The sequence below is a fragment of the Pristiophorus japonicus genome, chromosome 15, assembly GCF_044704955.1.
Source record: "Pristiophorus japonicus isolate sPriJap1 chromosome 15, sPriJap1.hap1, whole genome shotgun sequence".
Classification (NCBI taxonomy): Eukaryota; Metazoa; Chordata; class Chondrichthyes; family Pristiophoridae; genus Pristiophorus; species Pristiophorus japonicus.
In genome coordinates, this window is record NC_091991.1 from 34,352,969 (window position 1) to 34,372,951 (window position 19,983).

General features: G+C 42.9%; 1 protein-coding gene across 1 annotated transcript; it reads left to right on the top strand.

The window, feature by feature from the left end:
- The first annotated feature begins 4,565 nt into the window (after positions 1 to 4,565).
- On the top strand, positions 4,566 to 19,691 carry dyrk2 (dual-specificity tyrosine-(Y)-phosphorylation regulated kinase 2). Its single transcript, XM_070901612.1, has 3 exons — positions 4,566 to 4,890; positions 5,488 to 5,627; positions 16,959 to 19,691. The coding sequence occupies exons 1-3, from the start codon at positions 4,848 to 4,850 to the stop codon at positions 18,558 to 18,560; spliced, it is 1,785 nt and encodes a 594-aa protein (XP_070757713.1). The 5' UTR covers positions 4,566 to 4,847; the 3' UTR covers positions 18,561 to 19,691.
- The last annotated feature ends 292 nt before the right edge of the window (positions 19,692 to 19,983 follow it).

Here is a 19,983-nt window from a genome sequence, read left to right on the forward strand (position 1 = left end):
CAGCACCTGACGCGATGTTTGATTGATGGTGAAGTGGAGGTGGTGGTACATGAGGTGGTTGCAAAGAAAATGGTTCTATTTGCTACCCCAGGGCAACATCTCTATAGGTCAGCGTTGCCTGGATGAAGGTGAAGGTGGGCTTGAGGCAGAAGATGACCATTACTGTCACTGGCCGTGCCAGCCCTTGGTACATGTTAGCTGCTGGTGTCCTTTCAGCAGAGAGCACAGGTCTGCATCTGGTTTTCTGCCAATCTGAAGACAGCTACCCATGTTGCCAAGTAGGTGTACCAATGTCTACAGATATAATTGGTGTTATCTTGATGGATATAGCCAATTAGACTAAGCTGGTTTGTGATCACCTAGAAATGCAATCTTTCATGACGTACTACAATTGGGGTGATTCCAAAGAACTATTCAGCGTTAAGGTTCGTTTTTTTTCTTCATGACCTCTATGTTGATGTCATTTTGCAGGGAAAAGTTGTACAGTATGTAGCAGACAGCAACTGTCCTTGAAACCCTCACCAGATAATATCACAAATCAATCTAGGCACTTGAAGCACTGCTTCAACATACCAATGATGTGCTTTATGAATACGCGATAGTATGTACCTGATTACGTGTGTTCAGCTGGTGGCCTGGGATATCGCAGAGGTGTCATGAGCCATGGCGATAGATGATAATCTTAATCCGCAAGCAGTTGTTTTTTCAAGATCCTACATTGGCGATACCACGAATAGCCTTAAAATGAAGGAAATATGACAGCAAACTGGGAATTGCATTTATTTGCAATAATGTGGTGCTGATGGCTTTAGAAAGCTGAACGCTGAGACAATGGAATGTTTACCGATTCGCTTAAGTAATTGCATTGTGCAATGGAGCACTTAGAGCCACATGGGTGCAATCTATAACCCCCTACTCCGTCAGGAATCCTGCCACTGGAAGATTACAGAACCATCTTCATGCTGCTGCCGATTGCCCATGGGAAAGGAGATGAAGTGTGATGCCTGAGCAAATAATGCAGCTGTGATTTGCTTCAAACATCTATGAACAGCTGATTGGGTTATATTGTCAATGTCCCCGGTGGCAGCTTCAAACAACCGCAACACAAAAATTCAGTGTGGTTGTGAATTTGACAGCCACTGACAATGCCATGGTAGTGGTAGAGCTTGGCTGCAGGTCTGCTTGCAACATCTGGCATGACTGTGTAATGGCCTTGTGAGGAATCAAAATCTCCATAGATACTGCGACCCAGATAAGTGAAGGCGTGTATAGGGCCGATTTTAATTCACCAGACCTGATGGGAACAGAGCGGGCATATGGTTAAATTTGCACAGAGTATTTATTGCTCCCAGCAAACACAAGAGTTTTCTGAGTTATACGAGGTTCATGCCAAAGGCAGGCGGGTGCCTTACGAATACATGCAAATTGAGGTCTATGACGCAATTAGGACCCTGACTCTACTTCAACACTAAATCGCGGTCCTGACCAACCCACCAGTAAAACCTAGCGGGAGTGGTCTGTCGTGGCTAATTAAATGGTGCAGCCCCAGTGAGTAACAAGCAGTTTTCTTTTCACGGCTGGTCCTTATCTCAGGTGAGCTGGGAGAGGAAATCTCTTCCCCTAGCAAACTCTCTCCTGGCTGTCCCTGTCACCAGTATCTGCTGCTCTTTTGGGCTGGGTGTTTCATGACATGCAGAACCCACTGGATCACTATCTAACCCACATGGAATGCAAATGTCTGTTCTGGTGCTTGAGACGGATGGAATGTGTGACTGTGCATCATCTGGAGGAATGTCCACTTCCGAGGTGTCATCTTCTGCAGAGTTCAGGTGCTGAGAAGGACCTAGATGATAGAGAAAAGGAAAAAAGTGTTAGGATGGCACAGAGGCTGGACATTATCAGATGGCATTCTTGAGAATGATGCTTGAAGATGTGACGCTTGCTGAATATTTACTGATGTAAAGAAATGGTTGGTTACAAGTTATAAGCAGACATCCTGCTGAAATAAACCACCAGCCTCGCCTTTTCCGATGCTCACGGCTTTTCCCAAGCCACCAATCTCCAGGGCTTCATGCTCTGCTTGAGTGAGGCTACAAGGTTGGATACTTCTCCCCCGGTCTTGGTCCTCTCCTTGGCATTATGCGCTATTGGGTGCTGCAGAAAGAGTGGGTGAGAGTTAGTGAGTCGCTGTGTAAAAGGTGAGTGGACACGTGAAGTTCTTGTGCGTATAGTGCATGTGTTGAGAAGTGGAGAAGAAGGAAAATGAAATGTGGATGTAGAGGTGATGAATGTAAAGCCAACTATTTGGAATGTGAAGTGAGGAAGGAGTGTTGGGAGAGTTGCTGGTTGTGTAAGTGCTAGGATGTCAGAAGAGAATGCTGTTAGTGTGTGGAGTGAAGAGAGCAAGGGAAGAGGTGAGTGTGTTTGAAATGAGAAAGAGATCAAAACCCATCATGCTAATTTGGCGGCGGGAGTAGAAAAATGGCAGTGCCCCAGCAATAGGTACTTCACCAGCAGCTGAAAATAACAAAAAAAGGGGGAAGCTGCAGCACTGGCCTGACACAGTTGGAAAGGAGATGAAAGTGCAAGTAATGATGACCAATGCATCAGTCATCTGCATGGGCAGCATGTTGGTTGATACTGCAGATGATTCCTATGCTAGCCTAAAAGGGGTGGATGCAGAGAAGTTGAATCAAGGTGACTTTAACTGTCATGGGCATTGCTGTTCCTATGTTACAGATGGTCCCTTGCTAGAGATGGCACCACAGTGTAACTAGCCTATACTGCTCCTTGGTCAATGCAGGTTGATGTGCCACAGTCTGCACATGCGGTTAGTGGCGTATTCATGGGTGTGGGCAGTCCAGTCTCTGATGTCTGCTGATTTCTCCAGCATATCTTCCTTCATCTTGCACCACTCCAGCCATAAAATACTGAGATTTTCTCCCCTCAGTCCCCAACCCAGCAAATCACTGACCATCCTTCCCTCTGCATTGCCTTGCAAAATGTTTAACAAACCCCCACCCCATCCATGACCTAATTTTAGAGGAATATAGGAACAGGAGTAGGTAATTCAGCCTGTTCCACCAATCAATGATATAATCTATACCGTTACTCCATATCCCTTGGTCCCCTTACCCAACAGAAATCTATCGATCTCCGTCTTGAAAATTTCAATTGACTCCACGTTTTTTTTTTGGGGGGGGGGGCAAATTTCAGATTTCTACTACTAATGAATTTCTTTAAGCTTTTCTTCCTCCCTAAACCCTATTTCAATACCACTCAGATAACTCGCCTATTTCTAGATTTGCTCGCAACTTTCTTGGATTATTTTCACCCTGGTCCAGCATGTTACTGTTGCCGCTTGACCTCTCCATCTAGTGTCTTTGGTTGCATGGTAACAGAGTGCATTGCCTTTGTACTTGCTGTGGTAATTTTAACTTCCATTGCCTGGCAAAATAAAAGTTAAAATTACTCTTGCTATGTACGGTATAAATTCTGAGCTTGTCTCAATAATTTGAGACTGTCATCTTGCATTGGCAAATATTGTTCCTAACCGATCAGAAGTGATGGACCAATTTATGAGTACGACAGATAATTTTTAAATCTGTAATTGTGATAATTAGCTTTAGTGAAAATAAAATTGATAACTTAAATGCAGTCAATTATAGTTAATTCTCCATATTTATACTATGTTTTAGAATGTTAAAAAGCAAAGCCATAAGAAACAGAACATTGCTCCACTTGATGTGTTACAGATGTCCATTCACTGCAGTACTCTTTAAAATGAATTTATAAATTCAAAATCTGAAAATACTGTCATAAATATTGATAACCTTAGATATGCTGTCCATTGTAACAAAATTAACTTCATATTTATTTTATTAATGAATTTGTACCCGTTAATAAAATATGACAAAGAGTATTTACATTTTGGTTGAATATTTTAAATAGCATAGTTGAAAATTTGCACAGTTAATTTATCTTTGGACTGCGGGATATTTCTATTTTTCAGCATTTTAAAATAACAGGTTCAGTCTTATTTGTGCACAGAAACAAATAAAGTAAATATATAAACTGATGCCTTTCATTGGACCAGCACTGGGATCCCCATATTAGGTGAGGACACTTTTACCAGTTCCTTAACTGATGAACTCAGGGTCATCAATGTAAGCCGAAAATGTTCTGTTTTGCCTCCCATGTCTGGGTGGGTTCACGAAAGCTCTCGTCACTATAGTACTAATCCATTCCGTCCATCATGAGTGATGTTTTCCACTGTTTTTCAACACAAGAGGTTGCTTTTTTTGCCACAGAACAATTTGCCAAGAACTCTCTTCCATTCCCCTCGGACCTTGTATGCAATATCACTGTCTCGTTGAGAACCGGTTACCGTTGCCTTTGCTGTGCTCCAGTCCCCGAAGCAGTGCGAATGACGTCGGCGTGTTGCTTGGGCTAGATTTGGTTTTTGGGGTGTCGGCTGCACTAAGTGACTCTCTTTCTCTAATGTGTACGTATGGAGTTTCACTTAGCAACCTGACGGACAATTTTTTTTAACCACAATCAATCAGCGTTACCCAGCCACCATCTACTGCACCATTCTAGTGCCCAACACAAAGCCGCTCCCATACGGCGGCGTGTGTGTGGGGGGAGGTTTTGTGCCTAATGTAGTAGTTATTTTATATATATATAAAGTTTTGCATTATGTTGCCGGGTTGGCAGTGGTTGAGTTTGGAGCAGTTTGCTGGGGGTTTATTCTGTGTCTCCGGATGTAGGTGACTATCCTCCTGCAGCCTGGAGTTGAGAGAAGGAGCAGCTGGAGATTTTGTTTCCTTCTCTCTGTCTGAGCGGCCATGTTAACGAGGAAACCGTGCACTGCTGCTGTCTATCCAACGGGTAAGGAGCACCAAAGGCCAACAAATCCCACACTCTGCATTTTCACTGCAATTAGCTTTCAAATCGCTGCCCTGTACCTGGCTTCTGGGGAGGGTGAATGGAGCTTGTTTTTACCCTTTTCCCCTCAGTGCTTTTACATGAGGGGGGTGGGAACGAACTTCCGACTAGTCGAAAGCGTGCTTGCCCTCGAGGAGTAAGGATGGGGTTTCGAGAATTACCAACTCACTTTGGTAGCTTTTAGAAGTCATTAAATGTAAAAATATAGAGGGGAGGGGGAAAGCGGGCTTCCAGCTGTCCCTGGGGCGAGGGTGGTTGTTGAAAGAAAATCAAATGTGGCAAGGCGTTTTGTGACTTCCGAAGTCGTGCTTGTGAACGTTTGATGAGGTGAGGTTTGTGTGTAATGTTGGCTTTTGTTAACAAATGGCGTGTTTTTTTTTGGTATTGTGTGGTGAATGGAGCGTGTGGTGTCGGTCGTTCCCGAGACTGTGTGGAGTGAGGGGTTTTCTCTGGTTGGTATGGACACTCGGTGTCTCTGTTTACTTTAATATCCAGAGGGGTCTTTTACATTTGAATGTGTGTGTGTGTTTTGTGTGACAGGTAGGGCCGCTGACAGCTCGGTGCTGCAGCCCGATTACAGGACGGGGACTGACTGCTCGGAGAGCCGGAGAGGCGGAGGAGGATCCCGGCTGGGAGAGCCGCCATCGCCCCTCGGATTGCCGCCACTGAAGAGTCACACGGTAAAAGACGCAAAGCCATTAAAGAGATTGTATTAGTTGTACAAATCACCAGAGCAACCGCTTCTGGATTAACTAAACCCGCACAACGAGAAAAAAAATCTACCATGGAAACCGCGGCGTGTAACATGTTGAAGTACAGACTCAACAGTCGGTGCAACAATTAAGATTACAGGGATAAACATTTTTCTTGAAGTCAGACATCCCAATCGAGCTCTTTTTAATCCAACGATTGTGATTTAAGATCTATTTCACTTTCCCCTTTTATTTTTCCACGAGTTTAATTTTTAAAAGGTAGCCCTTTTGGGGCATACAAGTCTACAAATGTGCATGTTGCTTATTGCGTAACTAAGATAATGTTTTCAGTGGAGGTTTTCCACAGATTTAAATCTTAATTTTATAACTGCAGTTTCTTGTATTCCTCGCCCCTCAAGTTGTCATAGATACTAGGTTTTATAGTAAAAGTAAGGTACCAAAAAAACATTCAAAATTCGGTAAAGAATATCTTAATTACCAGATTAGTAGACCGACCAGCAATCACCATGTTAAGCAGCTTGGACGAAGTTTTAGTTTGGTGGGCAGATAATCAACTAATTACTCTTCCCATTCCCCTTACAAATACTGTATTGTAGTATGTGATTGGGCTGTAACCCGGCAGGTTCAGTCTCCAGTAGATCTGCTTTATGTTTTTGATATAGATGAGTTTGTATGTGGTGTACGTGTTGTGTTGTGATTCCCAACCCAGTGAGGCCTGGGCTTCAGTCTCTCGTCTGACAGATCAGGGTGGGGGTGGGGAGCAGCCTGTTTGGGACTTTGTTTAAATGAAAGGCATTTTCGCTTGTTTAAAACATTCACGTATCATTGTTTTGCAAATGAATGGTGCGAGGAAGCGTGAATCTTTCTCTCGCGAGCGTGCGGACGTATTCTGTTTTTAGAAATTGGATGTTTTCTTCATGCTGGCATAAAACTCGCCCGTATCCGCCAAGTAATTCTGTGCGATCGATGTGAACGTTTTGAGTTTATTTTTGGAAGGGGAGAGCCGGTGGAGGATGCAGACACGAGTTGTGCAGTGATTGTGTTGCAATGTAAGTCTTAACTAAACAAATTAACAAGAAATATAGTATCCTCTTGAATGACAAGGAAGTCTGATACTGCATCTTCCGCTTCGGTGCTTGCAAATGAGACCGTTTGGAATCGAGCGAATGAAAACTAAAACAATATTGGTACTGGGTTATATGCTGGGACTAGAGGATGGAAATTAATTGGGTGAAATAGATGACTTGGAGTCGAGAAAATGTTATTACAAAATGTTTTTTGTACGGTATTGTACAGGCGTGATAAATAAATAATTGCCCCCAGGATTTACGTTTCACATGTGAATTAGCACTTGATCCACCGGGTGGGGTGTGTTTGTGTGTGTGTGTGTGTGTGTGAGGAGAGACAGAAGTGGTCGAAGTACACGCTTAAAGCATTCTTATCCCACTATTTAAATATTTTTAAGTACGCATTTCGGAAAAATGCCACGTTGATCTTTTAAATAACGAATTTATTGCATTAGTTTACTTAATGCCATTGAAGGTATTAAAGACCGTGAGAGAGAGACATCTGTACTTTGCTCTCTCTTTCCCCCTTCTCTCACCCTAGCTCCTGGCCCTTTGTCAGCATACACAGTGATAGCCCACACGAAGTTTGCTTTGGTGTATTTGTGTGTTTTAAAAAATATATATTTTGTTCATAGTGTATTTTAATTGTAACACATAATTCTCATGAGCAGCGTTGTGGAAACATGTAGGATACCTGTTAAGCAGCGGAGGCAGCCTGAGACTCCTTAACAGGTATCTGGGAGGGGAAATCAGTCTCCTATGAGTTGAGTACTGTTTCTCCGCTACTGAGGTTGAAGTATGTCCGAGCTTGCGTCAGTGGAAGAAAAAAAACTATAATTAGCAGACAAATGAGTAAAATATTGCTATCAACAGAATTAACAAAAATGTGGTAAATATGGGTTGGGAAAGTTGACCTGATTTCTGAACCTGAATGAGAAACCAACATTGTTATGCATGTCATTATAATGAAATGGGCTGTGTATGCATGGAATGAGAGACCAAGAGGATACGCTTCATTTTTAGTTTAGTGTAATCAAGATAGGTAAGCATGTCCTAATCAGTTTTTTTTAATGGCTACTATGGGGTTCTGTAGTTTTAAAAATTTGTTCATGGGATGTGGGTGTCGCTGGCAAGACCAGCATGTTTTTGCCCATCCCTAATTGCCCTTGAGAAAGTGGTGGTGAGCTGTCTTCTTGAACTGCTGCAGACAAAGTTCTAATGTTTTACAAGGAGCACGCACCCGAGGATAAACAGACTCCCACAATTGACGTGTTGCTGGGATGGTTTCATGCATAAGGATATAAAGCCACATCACTTTTTTGTGAGATCCTATCTATAGTGGCATTATAATCTACGTAAAATGTTAGTGCCTGTGAACTTTCATAATGCCCGTGAAAATGTAGCTACTGGGAACATCAAACTTGTGCATTGTGACTATCCTAAAATGTAAATGAAAAAGAATGATGTGCATAAGCAACTTTGCCTAGTATGAGATTACATTGTTTTCTAGTGGCTTTTCATCATATGAGCACTGTGCTAAAGACTGCACATATGTGTGTGTTTACCAATTTGGATAGTGTGCTCTTGTCAGCCGACACTTAAAGTTGCCTGGGGCTAAAAAAGTTTAAGCAAAAATGCTGACCCAGTCTTTTTTAGGGGCTCTCTAAAAATATTTTTAGAAGTTTAAAAAAAAATATTTCATGCATCTATCCTGCAGGCAGTAAATGAACTTTCCACTTGTAACTGTTTCTAATAACTGTTTAAGGAGTGTCTACTTTTTATAGTCTTTTTTTAAATGCCAAGAATCAAATGCTGAGACCTCAATGTCTAGGTTTAGCACAAGTTTTAAGTGGCCCAATTTGCTGCCATAAATTTTCTCCTTAGCAACCGAAATGAAAAGTCAGCATTTCACCACTGCTAAATGTATCTGCCACACATTTTAAGCTAAGAATGTGTCAAAATATTGCCACAAATAGAGTAGGGCTATATATTCCTCTTTTCTGGAGTATAGTATTTAATCTGCTGCTCTTTCTCTGGAAAGACATGCAAAGTTCTTAATTTTAGGTACAATTGCAATAATTAAAATATACAATCTTCCTTTAACTGATGGGAATTATGGTAGACAAAATATATCCAGTATTTTACAAATTTTTCCAGTCATGTTAAAGTCACATTATCACTTGGTGTTGGCTTGTGCTATAAATATGAATTTCAAGGTAAAGTGTTTAGGAAAATCTTTTCAAGGCAAGCATAATTGCTGTGAAGTTTCATTCAAATAGATATGACTGAAAATGTGGATTATTGTAGTCTTAAAATGTTTCCTTTAGCTTAGAATTCAAACATTAGATCTAAATAACAGTATTTTTTAGATATTATTACAGGATGGTAGTGTAACCCATTATGTTATACTTGGCCAGAGTAAATGATGCCATCTCTGATGGCCAGGTTACCCTTGTATATGAAGCGTGCTACACTGCATCCAAAACTGAACATGCTCCTGCGTGCAAAGTGGTGCTCTGGATTTGAAAGGAAACAAACTGGCTGCACATATTAAATTTACTAACTGCTTTGAAGGGTCAGTCTAGTACAGGTAACTAAGTAGAACCTTTTACAAGGCATCTATTTTGGGTTGTTGTAATGGCTTCAGTAGTTGAGATTGGAACTAGTACTGAACTGCTTATTTGGTGAGTCTTCACCACAATGAGATTCATTTACTGTGTCTTAGGCTGTTCATTCCAAATGTATACCACAATTAGTGTAAATTTGACATATTAAAATGATATTGGCATGCTGCTTCACAAATGGGATAGTTTGGAGTTCATTTCTCTCTCTGCCTGTTGTGAACAAGGCCCTTGCCAGCCATGAGCTAATTGGTGATGATTGCATCGGCATCATGAACTTGATGGGAACTTGGCTGACTGGTGATGGCACCTTCCCCCTTTATGAAGCATCCCCACTTCCACCACTTGCCCCATCCAGACCGCCACGGTGGAGGTGTGGCCCTTATCATCAAGTCGCACCTTGATCTGTCTCCCTATTCCTCCTGCACCATTTCCTTCTTTTGAGCATCTTGCCTTGTTCCACTCATCTTGGCTCCTTTAAAATCCTCGTTCTCTAAGCCCGCCCAAGTACCATGTCAAGTTTTTCACTGAAACATCTTCATTTCTTTCCTCTTTCAGCCTCTGCACTGAGCGACGTCTCATCCTCTCTGATTTCAACCTCCATCTCAGCTTGTCATGCCCTTGCCTCTTGAGTTCACTGCGCTCCTATCCTATCCTCCCTTAATTTTTCCATGCCTATAAATGCCCTGCCCATATTCATGGCTATCTTCTCAACCATGCCATATTATGTGGCCCCTCGACTCCCATCGTGTCGATCACAGATAAGGCCATATCTGGTCACGTCCTTGTATCCCTCTCCACATACATTCCCCTTCCCCCTCCCAATCCCACGTCCTTTGTGTCCTATATAAAAAGTTGTGATTGTTGCTGTTGTCCGCCTTGGAAAAATCACTCTCCCAAGACACTTACAATGGCACTTTCAAGTTACCAACTGTCTAGTCTTTTTGCCTTCCATTCACCATGACATTTCTGCAGCAACTGATGAGCTCGATTACACCCTCAACTCCAACTTTTGATGCCCTTATCTCCACTAAAACCATTACTCTCTCGTCTTGGTCGTTCCCCCTGGTACGGCCCTCATCATCGCTCCCTGAAGTCCAAGGGAGTTGAAGGTTTATTGTGGACAACTGGTTTAGCATTCTCACTAAATTGGGCTGGACCACATAAAGCACAATCGGGTCCTGCCCTCCTTTGACAAAACTGCTCACTATTCCAGGATCATGCTGGAATGATGACTTCTCTTCACTACAAATCATCTTCTTAAATCCATCTCCGCTTCCTCCTCCACCCTCACCTCCAACAACAAGTGTGAGAAGCTCATGGATTTCTTTGTCACTAAGATTGAAACCATTCATTCAGCTGCGTCTGCTGCTTTCCGCCCTTACTTTAGCCCACCAAGCCAAACTTCCTGTAAGGTTTCCCCCTGCCTTAGCCTTAAACCCGCATCTTTCTCTCATTTCTCTCCTATCAAGCACATCTTGTCCATGAGACCTACCTCTTGCTCCTTTGATCATATTCCCACCAAACTGTTGACTACTCAGCTTTGTTACCTGGCCCCCATCTTAGCTGATATTGTTAATGGTTCCATCTCCTCTAGTACTGTCTCCCACCCCTTCAAATCTGCCGCCATCTGCCCCCTCCTCAAAAAAAAACTCACCCATGACCCCTCTGTCCTTGCAAACTACCGCCACATCTCCAAACTCCCTTTCTTCTCGAGTGCTTGAAGGTGTTAATACCTTCCAAAACCGTGCCCATCTTTCCTGCAACTCCACATTTGAACCCCTCCAATTAGGTTTCCGGCCCGCCACAGCACTGAAACGGTCATTATCAAAGTCACACATTACATCCTATGTGACAGTGATCGTGGTAAATTATCCCTCCTCATCCTTTTCAACCTGTCTGCAGCCTTTGACACAGTTGAGCACACTATTCTCCTCCAATGCCTCTCCAGCTGGGTGCGACTACCTGCACCTGGTTCCATATCACCTATCCAGTTGTAGCCAGAGAATTACCTGCAATGGTTTCTCTTCCTGCTCTTGCATCATTACCTCAAGTCGCCTAAGAATCTGTCCTTGGCCCCCCTCCTATTTCTCATCTACGTGCGGCTTCTCAGCGACAATATCCCAAAACACGATGTTGGGCATGTGTATGGTGACAACGCACAGTTCTACCTACCCACCATATTTCTCAACCCCTCCCCTGTTTCTGATTTGTCCCGCTGCTTGCCCGACATCAAGTCCTGGATGAGCAGAAATTTCCTGTAACTAAATATTGGGAAGATCGAACTCATTGTGTTCAGTCCTCACCACAAACTACATTCGTTAGCTTCCTTAGCTGTGGAGATTAGAGATAGTAAGGGGAAAAAGTCACTGGTGGGCGTAGTTTATAGGCCCCCAAATAATAACTTCACGGTGGGGCGGGCAATAATCAAGGGAATAATGGAGGCATGTGAAAAAAGAACGGCAGTAATCATGGGGGAATTTAACCTACATATCGATTGGTCAAATCAAATCGCACGGGGTAGCCTTGAGGAGGAATTCATAGAATGCATACGGGATTGTTTCTTAGAACAGTATGTTACAGAACCTACAAGGGAGCAAGCGATCTTGGATCTGGTCCTGTGTAATGAGACAGGAATAATAAACGATCTCCTAGTAAAAGATCCCTCTCGGAATGAGTGATCACAGTATGGTTGAATTTGTAATACAGATTAAGGGTGAGGAAGCAGTGTCTCAAACAAGCGTATTATGCTTAAACAAAGGGGATTACAATGGAATGAGGGCAGAGTTGGCTAAAGTAGACTGGAAACAGAGACTAAACGGTGGCACAATTGAGGAACAGTGGAGGACTTTTAAGGTGCTCTTTCATAGTGCTCAACAAAAATATATTCCAGTGAAAAAGAAGGGCGGTAAGAGAAGGGATAACCAGCCGTGGATAACCAAGGAAATAAAGGAGAGTATCAAATTAAAAACCAATGCGCATAAGGTGGCCAAGGTTAGTGGGAAACTAGAAGATTGGGAAAATTTTAAACGACAGCAAAGAATGACTAAGAAAGCAATAAAAAAAGGAAAGATAGATTACGAAAGTAAACTTGCGCAAAACATAAAAACAGATAGTAAAAGCTTTTACAGATATATAAAACGGAAAAGAGTGACTAAAGTAAATGTTGGTCCCTTAGAAGATGAGAAGGGGGATTTAATAATGAGAAATGTGGAAATGGCTGAGACCTTAAACAATTATTTTGCTTCGGTCTTCACAGTGGAAGACACAAAAACCATGCCAAAAATTGCTGGTCACAGGAATGTGGGAAGGGAGGACCTTGAGACAATCACTATCACTAGGGGGGTAGTGCTGGACAGGCTAATGGGACTCAAGGTAGACAAGTCCCCGGGTCCTGATGAAATGCAACCCAGGGTATTAAAAGAGATGGCAGAAGTTATAGCAGATGCATTTGTTATAATCTACCAAAATTCTCTGGACTCTGGGGAGGTACCAGCGGATTGGAAAGCAGCTAATGTAACGCCTCTGTTTAAAAAAGGGGGCAGACAAAAGGCAGGTAACTATAGGCCGGTTAGTTTAACATCTGTAGTGGGGAAAATGTTTGAAGCTATCATTAAGGAAGAAATAGCGGGACATCTAGATAGGAATAGTGCAATCAAGCAACATGGATTCATGAAGGGGAAATCACGTTTAACTAATTTACTGGAATTCTTTGAGGATATAACGAGCATGGTGGATAAAGGTGTACCGATGGATGTGGTGTATTTAGATTTCCAAAAGGCATTCGATAAGGTGCCACACAAAAGTTACTGCAGAAGATAAAGGTACGCGGAGTCAGAGGAAATGTATTAGCGTGGATCGAGAATTGGCTGGCTAACAGAAAGCAGAGAGTCGGGATAAATGGGACCTTTTCGGGTTGGAAATAGGTGGTTAGTGGTGTGCCACAGGGATCGGTGCTGGGACCACAACTGTTTACAATATATATAGATGACCTGGAAGAGGGGACAGAGTGTAGTGTAACAAAATTTGCAGATGACACAAAGATTAGTAGGAAAGCGGGTTGTGTAGAGGACACAGAGAGGCTGCAAAGAGATTTAGATAGGTTAAGCGAATGGGCTAAGGTTTGGCAGATGGAATACAATGTCAGAAAGTATGAGGTCATCCACCTTGGGGGAAAAAAAACAGTAAAAGGGAATGTTATTTGAATGGGGAGAAATTACAACATGCTGCGGTGCAGAGGGACCTGAGGGTCCTTGTGCATGAAACTCTTTTGAGTTTACCTGCAAAACATAAAAACATTAAACGGTGCCACCCGACCTGGGTGACACTCCAGACATTTACAAGGCCCTTTTTTTTCCCCCCTTTTTTTTTTGTGTTTTTTTTTTGTGTTTTTCTTTTTTTTTGGGCACTAAAATGACAATTTTTCCCCAGTGCCCCCTATAAAAGGGAAGGGGACACTAAAAGCACCGGCAATTAAAACAAATTAACTTTAAAACGTAAAATCAAATTAAAATTTGGTTGCCGGGCGTGATGATGCACTCCAGTCCCTCCGGTGCCCACCTCTCGCGGAAGGCCGCGAGCGTACCGGTGGACACCGCGTGTTCCATCTCCAAGGACACCCTGGACCGGATGTAAGAGCGGAAGAGAGGCAGGCAGTCAGGTTGAACGACCCCCTCGACCGCCCGCTGCCTGGACCGGCTGATGGCACCCTTGGCCGTGCCCAGGAGCAGTCCTACGAGGAGGCCTTCGGACCTACCCGCTCCCCTCCGCACAGGGTGCCCAAAGATCAGGAGAGTGGGACTGAAGTGCAGCCAGAATTTCAGGAGCAGCCCCTTCAAATAGTGGAACAGGGGCTGCAACCTTGTGCATTCAATAAAAACATGGAACACGGACTCCTCCAGACCGCAGAAATTGCAGGCGGCCTGGGAGTCCGTGAACCGGCTTAAAAATTTGTTGCACGGCACTGCTCCGTGCACCACCCTCCAGGCCAAGTCCCCGATGAATAGTGGGAGGACCCCTGCGTAGAGTGCCCTCCATCGGGGACCCCCGCCTCCTCCGGACGGCAAGATGGTACGCCATGGCGTGTCCGGACGGCCGGCGAGGATGGCAAAGTTGAGGGTGTGCAGGAGCAGCCCGTACAGGAAACCCCTCCGCGCGGAACTGAAAGGCACGGAGGGGATTTCCCCGAGGCGGCTCAAGTTGTGAGGCGCCGGCCCCCGAGGGAGGTTCCGGGGTTTGGCGCCGATGAGGAATTCCGTCCGGACGGGGGTCAGTTCGGACGGGATCTCCCCACGTGCCTGAGCCTCCTCGATGCACCTAACGGAGTCAGGGCCCAGAGCTGTTTTTAGCGACTCGATGGCATCGGCCGCGTGGCGGACGTTTGCAGAATTTAGGCGCCGCGCCAGCGTGTCTGGCGCCATCCAGCCCGCTCCTCCGCCATCGAGCAGGTCCCTGACCCTGGTCACCTCACCAGCCACAGCCCTCTCTTCCGACCGCCACATAAAGCCTCGGCCGTGGAGGTACGGATTCCCGAGCAGCTGTTCCTGCAGGACGGTCCTTGTGCATGAATCCCCAAAAGTTAGTTTGCAGGTGCAGCAGGTAATCAGGAAGGCGAATGGAATGTTGGCCTTCATTGCGAGAGGGATGGAGTGCAAAAGCAGGGAGGTCCTGCTGCAACTGTACAGGGTATTGGTGAGGCCACACCTGGAGTACTGTGTGCAGTTTTGGGCACCTTCCTTAAGGAAGGATATACTAGCTTTGGAGGGGTACAGAGACGATTCACTCGGCTGATTCCGGAGATGAGGGGGTTACCTTATGATGATAGATTGAGTAGACTGGGTCTTTACTCGTTGGAGTTCAGAAGGATGAGGGGTGATCTTATAGAAACATTTAAAATAATGAAAGGGATAGACAAGATAGAGGCAGAGAGGTTGTTTCCACTGGTTGGGGAGACTAGAGCTAGGGGGCACAGCCTCAAAATACGGGGGAACCAATTTAAAACCGAGTTGAGAAGGAATTTCTTCTCCCAGAGGTTTGTGAATCTGTGGAATTCTCTGCCCAAGGAAGCAGTTGAGGCTAGCTCATTGGTATTCAAATCACAGATAGATAGATTTTTAACCAATAAGGGAATTAAGGGTTCTGGGGAGCGGGCGGATAAGTGGAGGTGAGTCCACGGCCAGATCAGCCATGATCTTGTTGAATGGAGGAGCAGGCTCGAGGGGCTCGATAGCCTACTCCTGTTCCTAATTCTTATGTTATGTTCTTATGCCTTCAACCCTCCAACTGGTCACCAGCTGAGGTTGAACCAAACCATTCAACCTTAGTGCCCTCTTTGACCCGGAAATGAGCTTCCGACCACATCCATGCCATCACCAAGACTGCCGACCTTCACCTCCGTAATATTGCCCGACTTTCCCCCATGCATTTGTTACCTCTAGATTTGACTATTCCAAAGCTCTCCTGACTGGCCTCTCATCTTCCACCCTCCATAAACTTGAACTCATCCAAAACTCTGCTGTCCATGTCCGAACATACACCAAGTCCCGTTCATCCATCACTCCTGTGCTCGGCGACCATCATTGGCTCTCAGTCCAGCAATGCCTCGATTTTAAAATTCTCTCTCATGTTTTCAATTCCCTCCATGGCCTCGCCCCATCCACAGCTCTGTAACCTTCTCAAGCCCTACAACCCTCCCTGATCTCTGCATTTCTCCAATTCTGACCTCTTGTGCATCCCTGATTTTAATCGCTTCCCTCATTGCCTTTAGCTACTTGGGGCTTAGGCACTGGAATTCCCTCCCTAAACCTCTCCGCCTATCTTCTCCTTTAAGACGCTCCTTAAAATCTACCTCTTTGACTTAGCCTTTGTTCACCTGTCCTAAAATCTCCTTGTGTAGCTCGGTGTCATATTTTGTTTGATAACGTTCCTGTGAAGCACCTTGAATATTTTACTATGTTAAAGGCTCTATATAAATGCAAGTTGTTATTGTACTCATTGCTTATTTAAGCTTTCCCTTTTCAAATATTTTCTGCAATAAAGGAAAGAATATATGGCCCTTTATCGTCTAGTTTTTGGTCAGAAGACTTTGTCTGAAATATTCAAATGTCAAATTATTTAATCGACTTTCAGTTATTTTGACAATTAAAGTTTGCATGACCTAAATGTATATTTTTGTATTTGAGTCCAATTATTCATGTTCAGGTTGGCTTCCTGATGTAGCATTTGGTGTACTATAAAATAAAGAACTTGGGTATGTAGATGTGTTTGGGATTGCTCCTTTGGGTAATCTCTGCTGGGCATCAAGGAAGAAATGGAACAGTTTCCAAATGTTCTTGTGTAGTTCCAGTGATTCATTACAGAGCAGGTTATCTATCTTGCATACAGCTGGAAAATGGCCTTAAGGAGGGAGGGGGGAAAGAAGAGGAGTGTACCTCAAAGGTTGAAATGAAAAGATTAGCCTATTGAGGCATAAAACATCCAATTAGGCAAGTGTGTGTAAACCAAAAAGCATGATTTGAGTTTTCTGTTTATAGCTTCCATTTTGTTGTACATATTGGCGATTAAATATATTTTTCCTTTTTCCCCAACCAAATCTCCTGCGGCTCTTTTAGGTTGGAGCTAGTAAGCATACAATGAATGATCACTTACATATTGGCAGCCATGGACAGATCCAGGTTCAACAGCTTTTTGAAGACAACAGCAACAAAAGAACTATTTTAACCACACAACCGAATGGACTTACTGCAGTTGGTAAAACATCATTACCAGTGGTTCAGGACAAGCAGTTGGAGAGTTTGCAAAGGCGGCAGGGAAGCTCTGCTTCGGTAAAGTCAACAGATTGTTCTTCAAAACCAAAATCTGCTGTCATGACACCAGAGCAAGCCACAAAACAGTATATGCATAAACTGTCAGCATTTGAGCACCATGAGATATTCAACTATCCTGAAATCTACTTTGTTGGTCCAAATGCAAAGAAACGGCAAGGTGTAGTTGGTGGCACAAATAATGGTGGTTATGATGATGACCAGGGCTCCTACATCCATGTACCTCATGATCACATTACTTACAGATACGAAGTTTTGAAAGTAATTGGAAAAGGAAGCTTTGGGCAGGTTGTGAAAGCCTATGATCACAAACAACACCAGCATATAGCACTGAAAATGGTGAGGAATGAGAAACGGTTCCACCGGCAGGCGGCAGAAGAGATACGGATTCTGGAGCACCTGAAAAAACAAGACAAAGATAACACTATGAATGTCATTCACATGCTGGAAAACTTCACATTCCGCAACCATATTTGCATGACATTTGAATTGCTGAGCATGAATCTTTATGAGTTAATCAAAAAGAACAAATTTCAAGGATTCAGCCTGCCATTAGTTCGCAAGTTTGCTCACTCAATTTTGATGTGCTTGGATTCTTTACACAAGAATAGAATTATTCATTGTGACCTTAAACCGGAAAATATTCTGCTGAAACAGCAGGGGCGAAGTGGGATTAAAGTGATAGATTTTGGCTCTAGTTGTTATGAACACCAACGTGTATACACTTACATACAGTCACGTTTTTACCGTGCACCTGAAGTGATCCTTGGAGCTCGCTATGGGATGCCTATAGACATGTGGAGTTTGGGTTGCATTCTGGCTGAACTATTGACAGGCTACCCTCTGTTGCCTGGAGAAGATGAAGGGGACCAGCTTTCTTGTATGATTGAGTTGCTGGGTGTTGCGCCACAAAAGTTTTTAGATCAGTCAAAACGAGCCAAAAATTTTGTGAGCTCCAAAGGTTATCCCCGTTACTGTACTGTTACTACTTTGCCAGATGGCTCAGTAGTTCTTAATGGAGGACGGTCCCGCAGAGGAAAGCTCCGTGGCCCACCAGGGAGCAAGGACTGGGTTGCAGCATTGAAAGGATGTGATGACCCTCTATTTCTTGACTTTCTGAAACAGTGTTTAGAATGGGATCCTGCACTGCGTATGACACCCAGCCAGGCATTGCGACACCCCTGGCTTCGGAGACGCTTACCAAAGCCTCCAACTGGAGAGAAAGTTTCAACAAAGAGAGCAACAGAGAGCAGTGGTGCTATTACTTCAATTTCTAAATTGCCTCCGACTTCAGGCTCATCATCAAAACTAAGAACTAATTTGGTACAAATGACTGATGCCAATGGGAATATTCAACAACGAACAGTGTTGCCCAAGTTGGTTAGCTGAGTTTGATTAAATCTATGTCAGGAATGCGAGGGGAATTTATTAGCGCATCACTGAGCCTTATTCAGTTGACATTTTGTATTTTTTCGAACTTTATAATTATTCATCATTGGAATTTTAAGCACCATTCTGTTCTTAAGAACTAGGAACAATTTTGTTTTAGTGATTGCTGGGGACCGTGCATTATTGGAAATTGGTTTTTCATACATTGAGTGTGAAATTTATTACCTAATTGATTTTGCATATATCAAATCATATAACATTTAAGCTGTCAAAAATATGTCATTATTCATTCAATATGACAATGAAAGATGGCCGATTAGCCATTATTGGGCATTTGTTCTTGTGAAGAGTGGCTTTTACTAGTCAGTAACAAATGCATTTACTTTTAAATCAACACTTTTTTATAAAACGATGACAAAGCCCTCTATTTGGAGTGCCATGGGATCATTGTTTCTATTGTAAATGCCCTTGTATCTGTTCTTCAGTTTTTCAAACTAGGCTGACAAACCGGAAAACGTATCTCTTTACAAATAATTTTAATCTTGAGATAATATTGATTGGCAAACCTCTTGCTTTTTTAAAAAGGTTTCAAAATTAGTTGAACTGTGTCAGATCATTTTGGAAAATTTAAATGCTGATGGAATGTAGTCTTATTCAGCCACTGGCTGTTCAAAATGGAAAAATAGAAGTCAATTGTATGACATAGGAATTTGTTCGAGGGGAAGTATTGGTGAGTAATCGCAATATAAAGAATAAAGAGATGGGTGAAGGAGAAATGACGTTTTATAAAAGCTGGAATATATTGAAGTAACTAAATGTTTTGACTGCATCATCTGAAAGAACCTGAATTGGTCATAAATAAGTGAAATATTCTTAATCTACACAAAATTTAAACTTTTCTTACTTGAAAGACTAAAATTCAAAGCATGGTCCCCAGTAAGGCTGGTATAAGACAACTTACAATTTTTGCCAAGTATACGCATTTGGAATTTAGGCCCTGCCTGCTCAACACAATTAAATTGAAGAATCCAGATCTTCAAATGTTTTTGGCAATGTTTCTATTTCCATCAAGATTTTATATGTTTTTAGAGAGAAAAATGAAAATTACTGATACAAAATTGAACCTTTGCAGCACTCAGATTGGGTTTAAGCCAATAAACCTATTGTACTGTTACAGAAATTAATCTGATTTTGTGTATTTAAAATGTGTGTTGCATTGTCTTAGTGCAATATTTCAACTAGCAGAATATCCTTTTGTAATACTTTTATGCTTTGTAATAAATTTTTAATTGAATGTTATGTTGTAACTGTACAGTGTCACTAAAATACCACTACAGAGATTATTGCTATGTATTGGGTTTATAAAATGTTACCAGAAAGATATTTTTGTACTTGAATTGGCTTGAAAGCTATTCTGAGCATT

Coding starts and splice junctions, on each gene's coding strand:
- dyrk2 (XM_070901612.1), top strand. CDS start 4,848: ATGTTAACGAGGAAACCGTGCACTGCTGCTGTCTATCCAACGG. Junction 4,891..5,487: donor TGCTGCTGTCTATCCAACGG/GTAAGGAGCACC, acceptor TTTGTGTGACAG/GTAGGGCCGCTGACAGCTCG. Junction 5,628..16,958: donor CGCCACTGAAGAGTCACACG/GTAAAAGACGCA, acceptor CGGCTCTTTTAG/GTTGGAGCTAGTAAGCATAC.